Below are 18,627 nucleotides of genomic sequence, written 5' to 3'. Positions count from 1 at the left end.
CCCTCAAGGGGACCAAGCTGCAAATTCCAGATACCCAAGGGAATCCCCGTAACCAGTAGTCATTACATGTCATTAAACAGCTAAAATCTTGCATAGGGAGTTCTCGCTTAGGCTTTTCCTGGAAAAGTGAAATAGGAGGAGAGAACAGAAACATAAAAGAACTGACCTCTACACCATATGCAGTCTACACTATTATATTTAATTCATGATATTTATGATGCTTCATGATTCATTTCTTAGATTAAAATGTCCTTAGAGTCTTGAACAATTTAATTTCCCTGATGGAAATACCTTCAGTTTTTCTGAATGTAATGTTTATATGGCTCACAATAGAGAATTCTGACAATTTGGAAAAGTATAAAGATGAAGGAATAAATCACCTGTAAATCCACCTTTGAGGGATAAACTGGTTGTCATTTCAGAATGTTTTCGTGCATAGTCCAGCATGTGCACACACACGAACATTTTGGAAAAATAGATTATGTACGTTTTTGTAACCTACTTTGTCCCTCAGTGACTGACAGGATGATCTTGTCCATGTCCGTGAACATTTGCCTGTGTCATCACATTGAACATTGTGTAGGATTCACAGGATTTGAACAATGCATTGTATGAGTTCACCACTGTGTATGTAACCAGTTTCCTAGTACTGAATGTTTAAGTTGTTTCAACTTTGTATCAATCATAAGTACGCTGTAAGTAGCAGTTTTCTACCTGTATCTTTGCATGCTTTCCCAGTTACTTTCTTAGTATAAGTTCCTTGAATTTAAGCTTGTGGGTCATTATATTTGCACATTTTAAAGACATTTATGTATCATCAAATTATCCTTCAGAAAGTTTAAAATAGTTTAATTTCAGCACCCAGGTACTATTTGGTGATTCTATTTGAGTAACGCCAGCAGGAGAGTTGTATTTGAAATGTCAGGCTGAGGTAGCAAATGGCAAAGGGAAATGTTGTTCTACCTGGTTGCTTTACATTTCAATCTCTGCAGCGTTCGAGTTTATATTATACTTATAGGCAGCATTAATTTTTATGAATTAATTAATAATTGCTGATAAGATGTAAGTAATGCAGCATAATTCTTGATTTACCTGAGGATAGAGCTTTGCTAACGTTCCGCGTTTCTTTGTTTTCTGGGTGATGGTTTATTTTCTTCATTTAGCTTCTCATCCTCAAGTGAAATGTGGATTTTATAACACAGATCATTCATTTGTATATTCTTAAATGCCTTCTATGGATTAACGTGTTCTAAATGCAGTTGATGGTAAAGCACTCAGCCTCTTGCCTAAATTATTCACGTTTGGGGGGAGGCTTTCAGGCAAATGTCTGATTTTACTTTTCCACGTGAGTTGTTGTCTCAGTACATTTTACACAAAGGAAACAAAGCGGAAAATGTTGGAACTTGGTGAAAACAAATCCCAGGTGCACACGAATAAAGAAGGGTAGAGAAGGAGGAGAAGCATATGGGCAGAGGAGCAGAAAGGAACAGATGCCAGATGGAAGGAGTCAATGGAAGAGGCTGCCTAGGGTGTAGAAATGGAAAAGTCAAAATGTGGGGAGAGACCTTTCCATTTCTCAAAGCAGAAAGAATTCCGGTACTAGCATGAGTCACACGAAAACTGAGTGGTTTATTTTAGTCACTGGGTCCAGGTTCTTCTACCAGAAACATTAAGAATCATTGATTGCAACACTACAGGAAAGCAGTCCATTCCAGTGTATATTTCATGCCAAAAGTCTCAGAATTCTGCATGTGGAAATAAACATATAACTAAACACTGTCTTCCCTCCATGTTGCCATCAAAATACCCACATTTTGTTGCTCTCAAAAGCAGGTAGCTGGATTTTTATTGAGGACTGCTATGTAGTCCACAGTACGTTTACACACTGTGGAAGTAACCAACCAATGTACCTTTAGTGGGATTGTTAGAACCATCAGTTATCTTTCTAGATATTCTGACAGTTTGCTCCTGTTATTTTTCAGGTCCCATTTGGAAGCCAGTTCTGACCAGTGGAAGCGTCTGCACCTTTCTCTTCAGGAACTTCTGGTGTGGCTACAGCTGAAAGATGATGAGTTAAGCCGGCAGGCACCTATTGGAGGCGATGTCCCGGCAGTTCAGAAGCAGAATGATGTACACAGGGTAGGATATTTTTAAGCATAGTGATTTGCACATAGTAAGCATTCAATGACTGTTTTAAAATTAGTTTTGATTGAAACTAGGTTGAAAAAGGAAAAGAAATCGAGTGGAAGAGAAATCTTTTTTTACTCCTCTAGTCCAAGGGTCAGTTAGAGATAATCCAAGCCATTATATTGGAAATGTCAAAAGCATCTGCATTAATGATATCATTTAAGATTTGTCCATGTCTTTTGGCGATATTTAAAAATGTCATTTTGGAAAATATTAAACGTATGCTAAAGTGACATAATTCTATAATAAACACCTGGGTACCCATCAAGACCAAGTTATCAATTCATGGCCAGTCTTACTTCTTCTATACCTCTACTTTGTCCTCCATTATCTAAAAGCAAATCTCAGGCACGGATCATTTAATTCATGAATATTTGATAAAGTGTCTCTAAAAGATAAGAATTTGCTCTTTAAAGGTAAACACGTTGTTACTATAATACATTTTTAAAAATTTATTTATTTTATCTTTGGCTGCGTTGGGTCTTCGTTGCTGTGCGCGGGCTTTCTCTAGTTGCGGCAAGCGGGTATGGTGTGCGGGCTTCTCATTGCGGTGGCTTCTCTTGTCGTGGAGCATGGGCTCTAGGTGTTCAGGCTTCAGTAGTTGCAGCTCATGGGCTCTAAAGCACAGGCTCAGTAGTTGTGGCGCACGCGCTTAGTCGCTCCGCGGCATGTGGGATCTTCCCGGACCAGGGCTCGAACCCGTTTCCCCTGAATTGGCAGGTGGATTCTTAACCACTGTGCCACCAGGTAAGCCCTATAATACTTTTTAAATGTCAATAATTTCATCATGACAAATACCAAGGCAGTATTCAAATTTCCATTTCTCATATACATGTCTTAAATGTTTTAACAGGTTTTTGGGGTTTTAGTTTTTTGGTTTAAATAAGAATTGAAATAAGGTCCAGACATTGTGCTTGGCTAATTTGTCTTTTAAATCCCCCCCCCACTTTGTTTTTCACTTTTTATTTTGAAGTAATTACAGATTCACAGTAAGTTACAAAAATAGTACAGAGAGTCTCCCTACACATTCCACCCAGTTTCCTCTAACGGTTGCACCTAACATAACTATAGAACAAGAATTATTGTCATTTTAACATGTAATTGACATAAAAATTTACATTTACAATGGTTATAACACAACTCAATTCAGGCTAGCCACATTTCCAGGGCTCAGATATGGCTAGTGGCTATTCTGTTGAACAGTGTAGTTCTACAGGTTTGATTGTATTCGGGTTTGCCTTTTTTTGGTCAGACTGCTTCATAGATAGTAATGTATTTTTCCACCACTGGGAGGTACACAGTGTCTCGTTTTCTCTTGTGTGTGTGTGATTTTTGGCAGTTATTAATGATCAACGCCTAGGGGTTGCAATGTGATGGTTGCCTATTTCTATCATTTCTTCTTCACTTATTAGCTGGAGTACTTCTATGAAAAGAAAATACATACTCATCCACAATTTGGGTACCCAGGATATAGTTCATCTAGGACAGGTGCTATAAATGTTTCTACTTTACCAGTCTTCAGAATAACAACTTGCTCATTAGCATTCTCCAACAGCAATCAATTGTTTCTTTTTTTTTTAACATCTTTATTGGAGTATAATTGCTTTACAATGGTGTGTTACTTTCTGCTTTATAACAAAGTGAATCAGTTATACTTATATCTGCATATCTCTTCCCTCGTGCGTCTCCCTGCCTCCCACCTTCCCTATCCCACCCCTCTAGGTGGTCACAAAGCACCGCGCTGATCTCCCTGTGCTATGCGGTTGCTTCCCATTAGCTATCTGTTTTACGTTTGGTAGTGTATATATGTCCATGCCACTCTCTCGCTTTGTCACAGCTTACCCTTCCTCCTCCCCGTATCCTCAAGTCCATTCTGTAGTAGGTCTGCGTCTTTATTCCCATCTTGCCCTTAGGTTCTTCATGACTTTTTTTTTTTAGAGTCCATATATATGTGTTAGCATACGGTATTTGTTTTTCTCTTTCTGACTTAACTTCACTCTGTATGACAGACCCTAGGTCCATCCACCTCACTACAAATAACTCAATTTCATTTCTTTTTATGGCTGAGTAATATCCCATTGTATGTATGTGCCACATCTTCTTTATCCATTCATCTGTTGATGGACACTTAGGTTGCTTCCATGTCCTGGCTATTGTAAATAGAGCTGCAATGAACATTGTGGTACATGACTCTTTTTGAATTATGGTTTTCTCAGGATATATGCCCAGGAGTGGGATTGCTGGGTCGTATGGTAGTTCTGTTTTTAGTTTTTCAAGGAACCTCCGTACTATTCTCCATATTGGCTGTATCAATTTACATTCCCACCAACACTGCAAGAGGGTTCCCTTTTCTCCATACCCTCTCCAGCATTTATTGTTTGTAGATTTTTTGATGATGGCCATTCTGACCGGTGTGAGATGATATCTCATTGTAGTTTTGATTTGCATTTCTCTAATGATTAATGATGTTGAGCATCCTTTCATGTGTTTGTTGGCAATCTGTATATCTTCTTTGGAGAAATGTCTGTTTAGGTCTTCTGCCCATTTTTGGATTGGGTTGTTTGTTTTTTTGATATTGAGCTGTATGAGCTGCTTGTAAATTTTGGAGATTAATCCTTTGTCAGTTGCTTCATTTGCAAATATTTTCTCCCATTCTGAAGGTTGTCTTTTCATCTTGTTTATGGTTTCCTTTGCTGTGCAAAAGCTTTGAAGTTTCATTAGGTCCCATTTGTTTATTTTTGTTTTTATTTCCATTTCTTTAGGAGCTGGGTCAAAAAGGAAAGGATCTTGCTTGATTTATGTCAAAGAGTGTTCTTCCTGTTTTCTTCTAAGAGTTTGATAGTGTCTGGCCTTACATTTAGGTCTTTAATCCATTTTGAGCTTATTTTTGTGTATGGTGTTAGGGAGGGTTCTAATTTCATTCTTTTACGTGTAGCTGTCCAGTTTTCCCAGCTCCACTTATTGAAGAGGCTGTCTAATCGTTTCTTTCCTTTGTTTGTTTTTCATTATATTTTTGTCTCCTCTACTAGACTCAGAGTGAGGAAGGCAGAGATTTCGTCTTGCTGACCTCCAAGACCCTAGTACCTAGCAAAGTGTCTGCCATACGGTGGATACTGATAGGTGTTTTTTGTTGTTGTTTTGTTTTGTTTTGTTTTGTTTGCGGTTCGCGGGCCTCTCAATGTTGTGGCCTCTCCCTCTGTGGAGCACAGGCTCGGGATGCGCAGGCTCAGCGGCCATGACTCACGGGCCCAGCCGCTCCGTGGCATGTGAGATCCTCCTGGACCGGGGCACCAGCCCATGTCCCCTGCATCGGCAGGCAGACTCTCAACCACTGCGCCACCAGGGAAGCCCAAAATGGTGCCACTTTTATATGTTCAGCACTTAAAGGAAAGATATCTATGGAGACATAGCAAAAACTGGCATCTTTTGATAAAGCCTCAAGGGTCAAGCCTGAAGGTCAAGGGTTTATATTATTCCAGAGAAGAGGATATAGGAGATGACAAAAAGGGAAGAGAACATGAGGGAAGACCCCAGAGTCTATAAAAAATTGCCAAGGAAACTGCCAGTTTCTCCTTTATCCATTCCCCTTCATCTAATTCAGAATATTAAGGTAGCTTTTGTGGTAGGGTGTGATATAATAGCTATAATTTTTAAAGTCTTCTAACTTTGAATAAATAGTGAAAACACTCCAGTGTATATGTGGAAGAGCATTCACTAAGAAGGATGGGTATTTTAAATAGAATGCATTATATGATATGGTGAAATGAGACAGAATTTCTACCAAAGGTGTAATTTTATTCTAGTTCCAGAAATCAAAGAAGATGAATCGTTGGGCAAGTGCACTAGGATTCAGGAGGCTGAGATTCTAGCCCTGTTCATCTATAAGTTAGATGGTGATTGCTACTTTGTCCTTCAGGTATAAGATGAGGAATTTGGTCTGTGTAGTTTTTCTACAGTCCCTTCTAGCCACCATTTTGTTATAAATACATTTTGTTATAAATACAGCCTCACTCTCCCATTATTGGCTTTGGTTGCCTGCTAAGAGCAATAAAATGTTAGCACACATCATTCTCGGTCCTCTTACTCCTGAATCTCATGACCGGTAATATGCTTTGGAGAGATGTGATACTAGAGTTATGGGTAACATGCACCATATTGAAGAGAGTTAATCCCCATTTGGCTAGTGAACTTATTCAGATACCCACTTATTCCCTTTCTTTGACATATCAGGATCTCCAGCCCATTGATAACTCTTTGTTCTGTACATTAGTTCCACTGATCGTCTATCTTTATCTCCCTCCAAGTCCAACTTAGGTTCAGTCATCAAGCATTTTAATAACTTTTTCAAGACCCTAAAATCCTTTGCTTCTTTATCTTTTTGTTGCTGTAATCTACAAAACCCTAATGATGGGAGGATCTAACTAAAGAGTTTCTCCTATCCGAACAACACCAGCGCAGGATGACCAACCTCCAGCCTTCCAACGCTAACACATCACTGGGTCAATTTACCTTTCTTGACTCTGTCTACTGTAGTCATTGCCACTGTTACAAGAGACCTTTTCTCCTCACTTTTCTGTATCTACTCTTAACACCCTACAGCGCAATCAACATTTCAATCAGAGTAATCTATGTAAAAATGTAAATTGAATTATGTCATTCCTTATCTTAACACTCTTCAGTGGTTTTTCAGTGCCCTTGGGAAACAACCAGAAATCCTCAGCAAGGACCCCAAAGTCCCATCTGGGTGGTCTGGCCCCAATTTTTTCTTTTCTCACTGCGCTTCCTCTTGCTCTCTTGATGCTAGCTGTACTGCCTTCTTTTACTTGTTTCCAGTTCTCTGTGTTCCTCTCTGGTGGGGCTTTGAACATGTTGATCCTCTGTCTGAAACCCTTTCTACCCAAACCTCCCCCCTCATAATTTCCTGGCTCGTGTCTAATAATCCTTTACATCTTGGCTCAGGCATCAAGCAAGCTTTTCTCTGATGCCCACATTTGACCACATCTCCTTTTCTGTGCCTTCATAACACCGTACTTTTCTTTCTATAATGTAATGTTCTTTGTCATCATGAATATGTGTGACTTTTTGATTAATGTCAACCACCTTCACTAAACTTTGGGCTTCTAGAAGCTTGCTTTTGGGAAGAGGGTTGTCATTTTTATACCTAGCACCTTATAAAGTGTCAAGTACATGATAGACAATGAATAGATAAAGGAGCATAGGAATTAAGGAAAGAAGATAAGGAGGCAGGAAGGGAGGAAAACAACCAATGAACTAATCTTTTGTTCCTTCCTCTCTACTCTACTGTGATCCAGGGCAGGGAAAGAAAGAACAAAGAGTAATGTTCCTTCCTCACTTGCATCTTTTTTTCTCTTTACTCCTAAGTAAGCATCTTTTCATAGTGTGTAAAGCTACTTTGATGCCCACTGTTTTTACTTGTGGTCTGGTCCAGTGTTTTCATGAAATTCTCTTTGTATCCTTAAGAAAAATCCTTGTCACACAACACTCCCTCGAAGAACATCATCACTCCTCAGTGTTGATGAGAGAACAGTTTTGCACCCTGTTTACTCAGTTTTGTCACATTTATGCAGTAGCCCCTTTATAGTTGTAGTGGCGTTGCTGTCTAGTTAGTGATGCTCTCATTACCTGTGGACAAAAAGAACAAAGGAGAATCCTTGAAATTGGGTCTTTCTATCAGATCTTCAGAATCCAATTAGGAAGAGGTAAAGGAAACACAGTCATTGCAAAACTCTGTGCAAGATCTAGTCTTGCACAGAGTTTGTATTTGTAGACTTTTGTTTTACTTTACCATGTTTCCAGGATTATAAACCGTCTTGCTCTTTATGGGTTTCTTGCTCCAAAGACTGTTTATATAAAATGTTTGGTATCAAGATGGCTCACTTTTTATTGTACCCTTGCTCCTCATGTATTTGGTGTGTCACTTTTTTAAAATCACCTGCCTACTATCTATTGTAAATTATTAATGTTGTTGCTTTTTATGGGAATACAAATCCCATTAAAATGTCAACAGTGTAAATACTAAGTAAATATTTTTCACTTTTTTCTATAAATCAGAATGCTTGTAAAACAGGTCATTTATATTTTCTTAGTATATCATTGCAGATTAGTGATAAAGTTTTATAGCAAAATATCATATGTCTTGTACTCTTAAAGCAAAAATATACAGTCAATCTCAATTACTCTGCTGTAGCTAAAGTTATAAGACAGTCCACACAGGTAGTCGGGGACTGCAGTCTCACTCCCCAAAGCAGTTTTTTACACCCATGGGAGTGGATCTGTGTTCCCCAAACCAGCTGGGCACCATAACAACCGCAACTGGAATGGCTCTGAGGACTAATTAATAAAATAATGTTCCGTATGTGGTGAAGTATTCTAAATAATTAAAGCTCAGATGTGCCTTAGCAAATATAAACTGACCAATTTTTATATCTTTTGAATACATTATCCTGGCTTTTACGGCTCCTCATTACTTGCCTCGCTAGACTGACTCGTTTTCAATGAAGTGTGTATTATCCTGGTCCAGATACATTTTTTAAACTGACTTCCTTTGTTTTACTTGAGCAGTCACTAAAGTGATATTTATGACTTGTCTACTCCTGTGATTAACCTAGAGAGAGCTTTAAAGGAGCAGATCATAGTGGGGAATTCCTAAGGAGAACTGCAGTAAACCACGAGTTTATTTAATTCTCTTCATCCCACCCCAAATTTAAATGGAAATCAGGTCTTGATTATAAGAACACTGTAGGTAATGACTTTTTGTTTGCATTTTTACTAATGAAAGTGTTTGTCATTCGGTTTTCATCTTTCAATTTAAAACTCTCTGTAATTCCTTCCCTAGAGACCATTAAGGACACCTTCAAAGCTTCCTGAGATTTTCTGGTTAAGGTTTAGACGGACGTATTCAGTACATACATTATTAAAACAGTAGACAGAAAGCCATTATTGTGTGGATGCTGTTGACAAATGAAAAGGCTTGAATAAAGTAGTTAACTTATTCATTTGTCAGGTCATATATTATGCATGTTCAGTCTCCTCAGAAGTCACCACGAAGTGAGGGAGAGGTTCAGAAATTCAATAAAATTATCCTGAAATCACGTTGTAGATTATACATTTATTTAAGCTGATTCTGTTATCAATGCTGGCCTGCTTCCTTTGGGTACATTTTAGTATGTGTGTTAGCTCGATGAGTTCCCGCATCAAGGGAATCCTTCTATTTCCACAGAAATAGAAAATGTCTTTAGGTGCCATTTGTGAACGTTAAGATTCAAGTCAGCTCTGTGTTACCAAATAAATGCATTGTTCCCTATCACCTCTGGAAAACAACAACAAAAAAAGGTTGTGATACAGTGATTCATTCCAACATTCATTGGCCTAGCCTCTTGGAGTTTCTAAACAAGTTTGGTTCCCTTGCAAAGTTCACTGTTCGTTATCTACCTCTAAGATGTCTGCGTGACTAGGTTGGAGGAAATCGACATCTTTGTGATCGATTCTTCATCACTAATGGAGTAAGCTACTTTCATATAAGTTTGGAATTTTATGCAGTCATATTTAGAAATGCTGAATAGAAAAGATTTTAAATTATTTTTAGAACTACATTTCTAGCCATTTGAGGAAGTCTTCTGAAAACTAGCTATATCATCAAAACTTGAGAACAGAGTCATCTAGGATTTGCTACTTTTGTTTAATGACTATAATAAGATAAACTATGAATAGTTTACAAATTGACTTCTCTACCACAGTCCTCTTTATAACCATGTGAAAATATTTTTGATATCTTGACAAATACTCTTAAAATAATATTTGTGTACTACTTTGCCTTTACAAAGCACTTTGACACACATTTGTTTAATTACAGATGAACCCCTGATCTTTTTATGTGTTCTTCCATTTCCCCCAAAAAACTATTTTAGGAAAAATTGTACCATAACTTGGACTTCTAGAATTCATTGAGTCTTTCAGTAATTATTTATTGAATGCCTACTCTATGCCAGGGGCTGAAGGTACAGTAGTGAAGAAAACGAAACTCTGCCCCCACAGACCTTCAAATTTTAATGAGGGAAACACACAGTAAGCCAATACATTAATATATAAAATCACGTCAGGGGAATTCCCTGGCGGTCCAGTGGTTAGGACTCTGTGCTCTCACTGCTGCGGCCCCGGGTTCGATCCCTGGCTGGGGAACTAAGATCCCACAAGCTGTGCCGCATGGCCATAAAAAAAAAAGAACTAAAAACAATAAAATAAAATCATGTCAGGTCAGTTCTGTGAAGAGAAAATGAACAAAATAAGGATAGAGAAAGACTGAGAGGTAGTGGCCTACCTAAAGAGATTATAGTTGAGCAAAGGGCTGTGTGCGTGAGTGAGCCAAGCAAAGACCTTGAGTGAAGCATATTCTAGGCAGAAGGAGCAGCAAATGCAAAGGCCAAGATGTAAGAGCAGGTTTGGGGTGCCCAAGGAATAGCAGGATGGGCTTAGTGGTAGGTTGTTGAGAGAGGCAAAGACCAGATAATGTGGTCTTTTCTGCCATAGTTTGGAGGTGGATTTTATTCTATGTGTATTGAGACATCACTGGAGAACCACAGACAGGAATGATGTGATCTGATTGATGTGTTCAGAAATGGACTCTGGCTGCTGTGTGAAGAAATGATGATAGGAGGAGCAAAACTGAAAGCAGGGAGAAAGTTAGGAGGGTGTTGAAGTCATTTAGGAAGGAGATAATGATGGCTTGGACTGGAATGGAAATGATAGATATGATGAAAAATTATATGGCCCAAGATAAAGTTTGAAGGTAGAGCTGATAGAACTTAAGATAGATGGGGTATGACTATGAGAGAAAGCAGAGATTCAGGGATGACTCTGAAGTCTGTGGTTTGAACAAATGGGGAAATGATGATGCCATTTATGGAAACAGGAAAGACTTCAAAATGATCATGGATGAGGGTGGGGTGTATGTGGAGAGAAACAGGAGTTCCATTTCTGGATTATGTTGATAGACAGAAACAAATGGCCTGATTCAGAAATTATTCACCGCTTACACTTGACAATGTCAAATTTTGGCCGAGCCTCTGGAGAATGGATATTAATTAATTTTTCACAGGATTTCCTGATAATCCATTTATCTGCACTATTGCTTCAGAAAGAATTTCCAAAATTTAGGGTTTAGGCTCAACGACCTAATACCTAATTCTCTAAATGACCCTAGGAGCAGATTGAATTTTCACCAGTGATTTTTCAGGGTGAGCTCAGAGTTTAACAACACTATTGTCTGTAGGAAGTGACTTCCCCAGTGGTTGTCGGAAGCAGCTCAACCTCAGGATTAAGAGTCAAACAGCTGTGCACGATGCTGCGTGGGCACTAACTATTCCTCCACGGTATCACAGATCTGCAAGCGGGCTGGACTCTCTGCTAGCCCATGCCCTTGATCTCAGAGAACACAACTTTTTGTTTAAAACACTTCCAAAAGATAAATCTCAACAGGAGCTTGTTAAACATATTTCCCCCCTTAGATACTCCAAAATGTTTCTTCATTCAGTAAAATTAGATATTTTTAAAAATAATTTCAGGCTTGAAATATGTCCATTTACTTTTTCAAACTTGCTTCAAATTGATTTAATCTCACTTATAAATTAATATTGTTGTTCATGTTGTTGACTGTCTGAAACAGTGCTTAGATGTACCTGAAACAATGGCTAGATGTGTCTGATACCATGATCCCTTATCGTCACTTTTCTTCAGAAGTAGAGTAAAAATAAGATAAACTTTTTTCATCTTGTCTAAAGATGATGATGTAGTCAAACTCATAGAAGCAGAGAGTAGAGAGGTGATTGCAAGGGCCTGGGGAGAGGGGGAAATGTGGAGTTGTTCAACAAGTATAAACTTTCAGTTATGCAAAATGAGTAAGTTCGTGAGGTCTACTGTGCGACCCAGTGCCTGTAGGTAACAGTATTGTATCATGCACTTAAAACTTTGTTAAGTGGGTAGATCTCATGTTACGTGTTCTTAGCACAAAAAAAAAAAAAGATGATTATGACCTTTTCTTTATAGCCCATATGTCCCATTTTCATAGCTTCTCTAATACCAACTATGTCGAATGAATATTAAGTGAATATTCAGAAAGAAAAACCCAGTGTCTTTCTGGGTTTTTTTGTTGCCACTTCTGGCAAATGTCCTTCTTCCTAAAATCCCTATGAATTTGTCTTAGATTCTTAGAGGCAAAATTTCTGGTACTCCAGTTAACCACATTTGGATCTTGCCTTTTTCCATGATCTTGGTTTCAAATTAATTGAGCAATGTTTGTCCCTAAATCAGCAGTTAGTCATTAAAATATTTCTGACGTGCTTGAGACTCAATAAATACGGTGGCTCTTAAAATGAGGAAGGTCATTATGGCGAGAGAACGATTTCAGCAACGTTCTTATCAGAAGTAAAAACAATATAGGAGGCATACAGATAAGGTAGAAATAATATGGAAACTAGAATGATAACATAGGATGACAAAACTAAAATACCGATCAATTTGTGGAAATGACTGTGTTACTGTCCTTGTCCTATGCGCACTCAGTAACCATTTATTGAGATCACTTTAACCGCCGTTGGATCACTTTATTTTTTTTCTTTCGTTTTTAAAAAATTTTTATTGGGGGTATAATTGATTTACAATGGTGTGTTAGTTTCTGCTGTACAGCAAAGTGAATCAGTTATACATATACGTGTATCTACCCTTTTTTAGATTCTTTTTCCATATATGTCATTACAGAGTATTGAGTAGCGTTCCCTGTGCCCTGTACTGTACAGTAGATTCTTATTAGTTATCTATTGTATATATAGTAGTGCGTATGTGTCAGTCCCAATTTTCCAGTTTAGAGTCTGTCTGTTCTCTCATCTCCTAGCTAATGCAGGCTAGAGGAAAAGCCCAACCAGCAGTTCAATAATGGAGCTTCCGAAAGTATGGACGTGAACATCTCTAGAGAAGAAATCACTAGGATTACGAAGGCAGGGTTAATAGGGCCTCCTCTTGAGGAGAATCCACCTAGTGACTCAAAGATTACTCTCGGCTTTGGATCTGGAACCTAAGAGTAGACCCAGAAAAACATCTCTCCGTTTTCCCCAATAGACAGCATTCATTTTTTTCTCTCTCTTAATTCACGAAACCAGGCTTCCACCCTCGAGCACCAACTGCATCTAAATCCAGCTGGCCTCCATATAACACACTCTGGTTTTCTACCTGGGTGTTCTGTTATTTATTCAACAGTATTTATTGATTACTATATGCCAAGCTATGGCTATAATTCTTAATATTAGTAATGAAAGACTATCTCAAACTGCCACCATGTAACAGGCCTGTGGCCAATTAATGATCTAAACGTGTTGATCATGGAATTTTAGAACTGGATGTTAGAACTTAGGTAAGGCACTTAGCGAACCTCTACATTTTACAAATGAGGATGGGAAGGCTCAGAGAGATTTTATGACTTGTCTTAGATCATGCAACCAGGTTTTGGCCCGGCCCAGACTTGAACTTTTGGTGTCCTGCTACTCAGGACAGTGCTCTTTTCACCACTTCAGTCTGCCTCTCAGGATGGTCCTGTAAAGTTCTGCTAATAAATGTGGAGATAACGTATAGTCATTCCTTCAGATTTCTGGTCCAAATGACACAGATATAGACTTGCCACTTCAGTGGGAATATAGGTAAAATTCAGCTCCGGGGAAACTATACACTGTACATGGTTGAAAGAGATCTGTTTTGAAAGGTAAGGGCTTTAACTTACATCCTTAGTTATAGGACCACTGTCTCTAGGTGAAAGCAGCATAGCTTATCTCTCTCTGATGTCTGTACCTGTGCCCAGACTTCTCTTCCTGCTCCTCTCTTCCCTGAGGTATCTCAAGCCAATCGGTATCTCACCCTTCATCCCCTCTATACATGGTTCTGAGCTACTATTTATGTATTATTAGGTATTTGTGGTAATAGTCACCCTAATTTTTTTTTCCACAAGTAGGACAGACAGAAAAAGAAAAAGAAGAATCACTGACTTCGTTCTTTATCACTTTCAGGTTTTTTATTTCTGATCTGCTTCATAGCCATTAGGATTTTCCACCTTTGTGGCTTCCAAATTTTTTGTAATTCAGAGAACTTTTATTTTTTTGTTCTTACTCACTTTCAGCCTGGCTTAAAATGAATGAACAGTGACTTGGTTCTTCTCTGTTACTTTCAGGTTTTTTAAGTTTCTCATTTGCTTCATGGTCATTAGGATTTTCCACTTATGTGTCTTCCACATTTTTTGTAATTCAGGAAACTTGTTCTTTGCTCTTACTCAGTTTCAGCCTGGCTTAAGAATTTCAGGGTTTGGATTCTAAGTGACTAACGAACTGATGGCCTTAGGTACATCCTAACGTATCTGTACTTTACTTTGCATTGGTAAGACATTAATTGAATAAAAATATGCTTTTATACAAACATACCCACTCAGCCAAACTGTTGACTCCTTAAGGACAAAGATTAGGCCCCTTCATCTGTACTGCCTTATACATAATAGATTCAAAATAAAGTTTTGTGAATGAATGAATGAATCAGCAAGCAGTGAGGTCACCCAGTTGGTTAGTATTTGTGATGTATAAATGCTATCCATCAGACAATGTAACCTTCACGATAAAATGGATTGACCTTGGGATTTGCTGCTACTGTAATTCTGTAGTGCACGATTCAAATCAGCTACTTTCGTGAACCTTAAGAAGCTGAAGGAAAATTAATCAGTTTAGTATGCCTAACTTTTTTCTCATTTGTGAGATAGAATAGTATTTTCTTTTCACCGAGGTACTCTGCGTCTTTAGTAGTTCCTTCGAATTCTTCCACATCACTATTTCAGAGCCTTGGGCCTGGCTATCTTAAAATGGGAAAAAAGAAGGTATGGGGGAAAAGATGGGTTTTAAAGAAAATAACTTCATCTGTTCAAACGATTCAAGAAGTAAATATCTTAACATTTGAATATTGACATCGAATTAGGGTAAAGATTTACTCTGTACGTGCATGGGAGAAGGGCTTTATATCTGATAGCTTTTTCACATCAGCACATGAATGAACCAACCTATCTGATTTAAAATATTAATTATAATCTATGAGACAAAAATCAGTATTGTATATGAGTATGTATTTTCCCCAGTGTCATTCAAATAGACTTTTTTTGAGAAACAAGACAATTATCAAAGAGTTAAGGCTCTTGACGTTGAATGTTGTCATTGTTTAAAAATGGCTCCATTTTCCTTTTAAAACGTGGTGAAATGTTGTAACATTCAGTGTATGGTAAGTTGATCAGATATTGAAAAATCTATTTTTCATTATTTTAATGCAACATCTTCATGGGGTTTTTTTATTGTTGTCTTGTTGTTATTATTTTTACTACATAAGCCTCTCTCTTTTAAACTCCGTGCTACAAGGACCAACGATATCCATTGCCTACAACAGAGTCTGGTACATAGTGTAGGTGCTCAAAATTTATTACATGAATAAATGGAAGAGGACCTTTCATATAACCGTGTTTAACATGACGTTCCTATTTATAGTTTTTTTCTCCCTCTTTTTCTGGGGTGTTTACAGTTGTTTTATGTGTGTGTTTAGTCTAAATCTTAAATTCTGAAGATACAGTCACTTAACCCTCTCTTCCATCTACTTTCTTTTCTTAATTTCTGGCAACGATGTGAAAATAATGGTGCTTATGTCTTTGTAACGACAGAACTTCCTTTGTCTTTTCTTTCGATTCATCTTAATCCTCAGTGACTCATATTTAAGAAATGAACTGTGCAGCTGTGGTGGAGCTAAGCCCTTGGCAACAACTCGAGGGGCAAACAAGCGGTCTCTCACAATGGATGGGTGGTCCTTAGCCTTGAATTATTTGCTGTTCGGTTTTAACAGTGGAATTGCATCATCAAACAGTGTCTTGAACTTTTTCACTTTGATGGGACCTTTAAGATCCATTTCCTTATTTGACGGACTTTGCTCCAATAATTATCTCCACTTTCCCCCGAGGTCTTTAATATATTCTTCTCTGCTATGGTGACCAACTGTCCTGGTTTGCCTGATGCTGTCCTGGTTTCAGCATTGAAAGTTCCGTGTCCTTAGTACCTGGCAAACAAGGATGGTTGCTTATCCATCTTTCAGTCTGTGTTCAAACCATTCCCATACTAAAAAGAACGTATCTCTCTTTGCCTTGCGATCCTCTCTGTCCTGTCCTCCTCTTTTCCCTGAAATGTTATCATTTGAAATGCCTCCTCCTTCTCTCACTTACTCCTCAACTAAACCTGTTTCCAAGGCTACTGCCCTCCGCCGAAATGGCTCTCACCAAGTCTGATGAACACTTCTCAGTGCTCATCTTGCTTTACTTCTGTGTCATGATTGGACACTCTTGGTCACTTTATTCCTCTCAAACTCTCACTCTCTCTTCATTACTTTTACATTCCTTATTTCCCCCAGTCTTCACACCTATCCAATCCTTTTCAGCCTTTCATTGGATCCAGTTCCTCTGTCTGCTCATTACATTTGCATCTGTGTTCTCCAGAATTTTCTTTTCCTCTCACTCCACTGAGCAATCTCATCTACTTACGTAATTTTAATCCTTGCCTGTATGCATAATCGTAGGCACTCAGTGGATATTAGCGTAGTGAGTGAATGACTCCTACATCTCATTTCTTCTCCCTAAACATTGGATTCGAAACTTGTTTCCTGCTGGAAAGAATGTTACGTCTCCAAGCCGAGCATATCACATCCTCTTATTCTGTTCCCCATACAGACCCCCCTCATAGGAGCCTGGGATTTTAATATTCATCTTTATTAATTTTATGCTAAATGTGCACATGAGGTGTTCTGGATCAGAGACAGATCTCCTTGACTTACTTTACAGTAACTATCATCCCTACCTTCCACCCTCTGTTCAAACCTTACCCCTAAGGAGACGTGGTGAGATCTGATGAAAATTTTCTCACATGAGTGGCTGGGTGGGTGCTCCATAGGAAAGTAACCAGGAAAAAATGATTTTTCTCTGCTTATAAAGGAGAGATAAGCAATTGTCGTCTTCTCCCCCGAAAGGGTCTCCTTGGAAACGTGATGGGCCTGAGTCCCAACTCCAACTTCTCTAGGAGCCAGCTAGCCCCATGCATCTCAGGTTTTACAACCTAGAAATGTCTCCAAGGTCTTGGCTTTATATTTTCGAAATGTAAATACCTACAGAGATAGCTACTCCAGTCTTTCTGACAACTTGGAGCTTAACCTAGGAAACTACTCCGGGCTATAACCATTTGGCCCTCTGGATCAGAGAAATTAACTAGACAAATGACTACAGATCTAATTCCCATAGTATGGGAAGGTGTTCACGAGGCTAGAACTTTTTATAGGTGTACTGAGAAATCCAGGAGAGTTTATTTCCTCACTTTTAGTTTAATTGCACCCAGCGTTCACTCCTTTACTCAGCCTAGAAACTAGGTGTCATCCTTGCTCCTCCCCTTCTCTTCTCTAGCATCTATTCGGTTACCAAATTCCCACATCTCTACTCTCTAAACATTTCCTTTCTCTGTCTGTCTCTTTTTTTGCCCTGGTACCATTGCCCTGGTTCAGATCCTCATAATCTTGCGCTGAATTCTTGCAGTTGCCTCCTATTTTCTCTGATTCCATTTCTGTCCTTCTCAAATACATACTCTGTACTAATGTCAGAGAAATCTATTTGAAACGCACACATGCCCATGCCACTCCCCTGCTTACATCCCTTCAAAGGCTCCTGATTACCTATGAGACAGCACCTAGACTTCTTAGCAGGGTATATATGGTCATAGGTTGAGGTTCAAATCCTGACTTAAAGGTCTAATACAGTTTAAGATAAGGACAGTACCCTGCTTCATCTCTGGATATGTCTTCTCTTTGTACTTTATCTTCTAGAAACACTAGCCTACTTGAGATAATTGCACATGCAGCACTGAATTAGCCCTCTGTCTTTGCACCTGCATTTTCGTCGTCTTCTTCCTCTAACCTGCTTTTCCCTGGCTAACTCATCATGTTCATGCTTTAGAATTCTTCTTGAATACTATCTTCTCCAAGAAGCCTTTCCCAATTTCCTTTCCCATATTATGCAAGCCTCTAGCACTTTCCACATTGTGTTGAAATTATTTACATGTTCGACTCTTCCACTATTTACTATACGTTCCTACACAGGAAGGGCTGTTTTGCATTCAACTTTGCATTTCTGGTCTTTAGTCTAACCACTGACACATAGTAGTTCAATAAAGGGAGCCATTATTATTTTTATAATTAGTAATATCAGTATCAGCTTCCTATTGTCAAGTCCAAATGGAGAGACAAAGTAAAATAATAATTTCCTTGAAGCTAGAAAAATTAGGTGTTTGAAAAAAATACAGGAATACAAGAAATGTATACACATATACA

At 38.5% G+C, this 18,627-nt stretch overlaps 1 protein-coding gene across 1 annotated transcript in view; it reads left to right on the top strand.

Annotated features, from left to right (window-relative positions):
- DMD (dystrophin) overlaps positions 1–18,627 on the top strand; it is a 2,251,544-nt gene that overhangs the window by 1,873,338 nt on the left and 359,579 nt on the right. Inside the window, exon 57 of the mRNA XM_049704774.1 lies at positions 1,983–2,139. Within this exon, the coding sequence (XP_049560731.1) occupies positions 1,983–2,139 (157 nt within the window). The remainder of the gene's footprint in view (positions 1–1,982; positions 2,140–18,627) is intronic.

This window comes from Orcinus orca, chromosome X (assembly GCF_937001465.1).
Source record: "Orcinus orca chromosome X, mOrcOrc1.1, whole genome shotgun sequence".
In the NCBI taxonomy this organism is placed as follows: Eukaryota; Metazoa; Chordata; class Mammalia; order Artiodactyla; family Delphinidae; genus Orcinus; species Orcinus orca.
The sequence above is the reverse complement of the archived record's forward strand: the minus strand, read 5'-3'. Positions and strand labels throughout refer to the sequence as shown.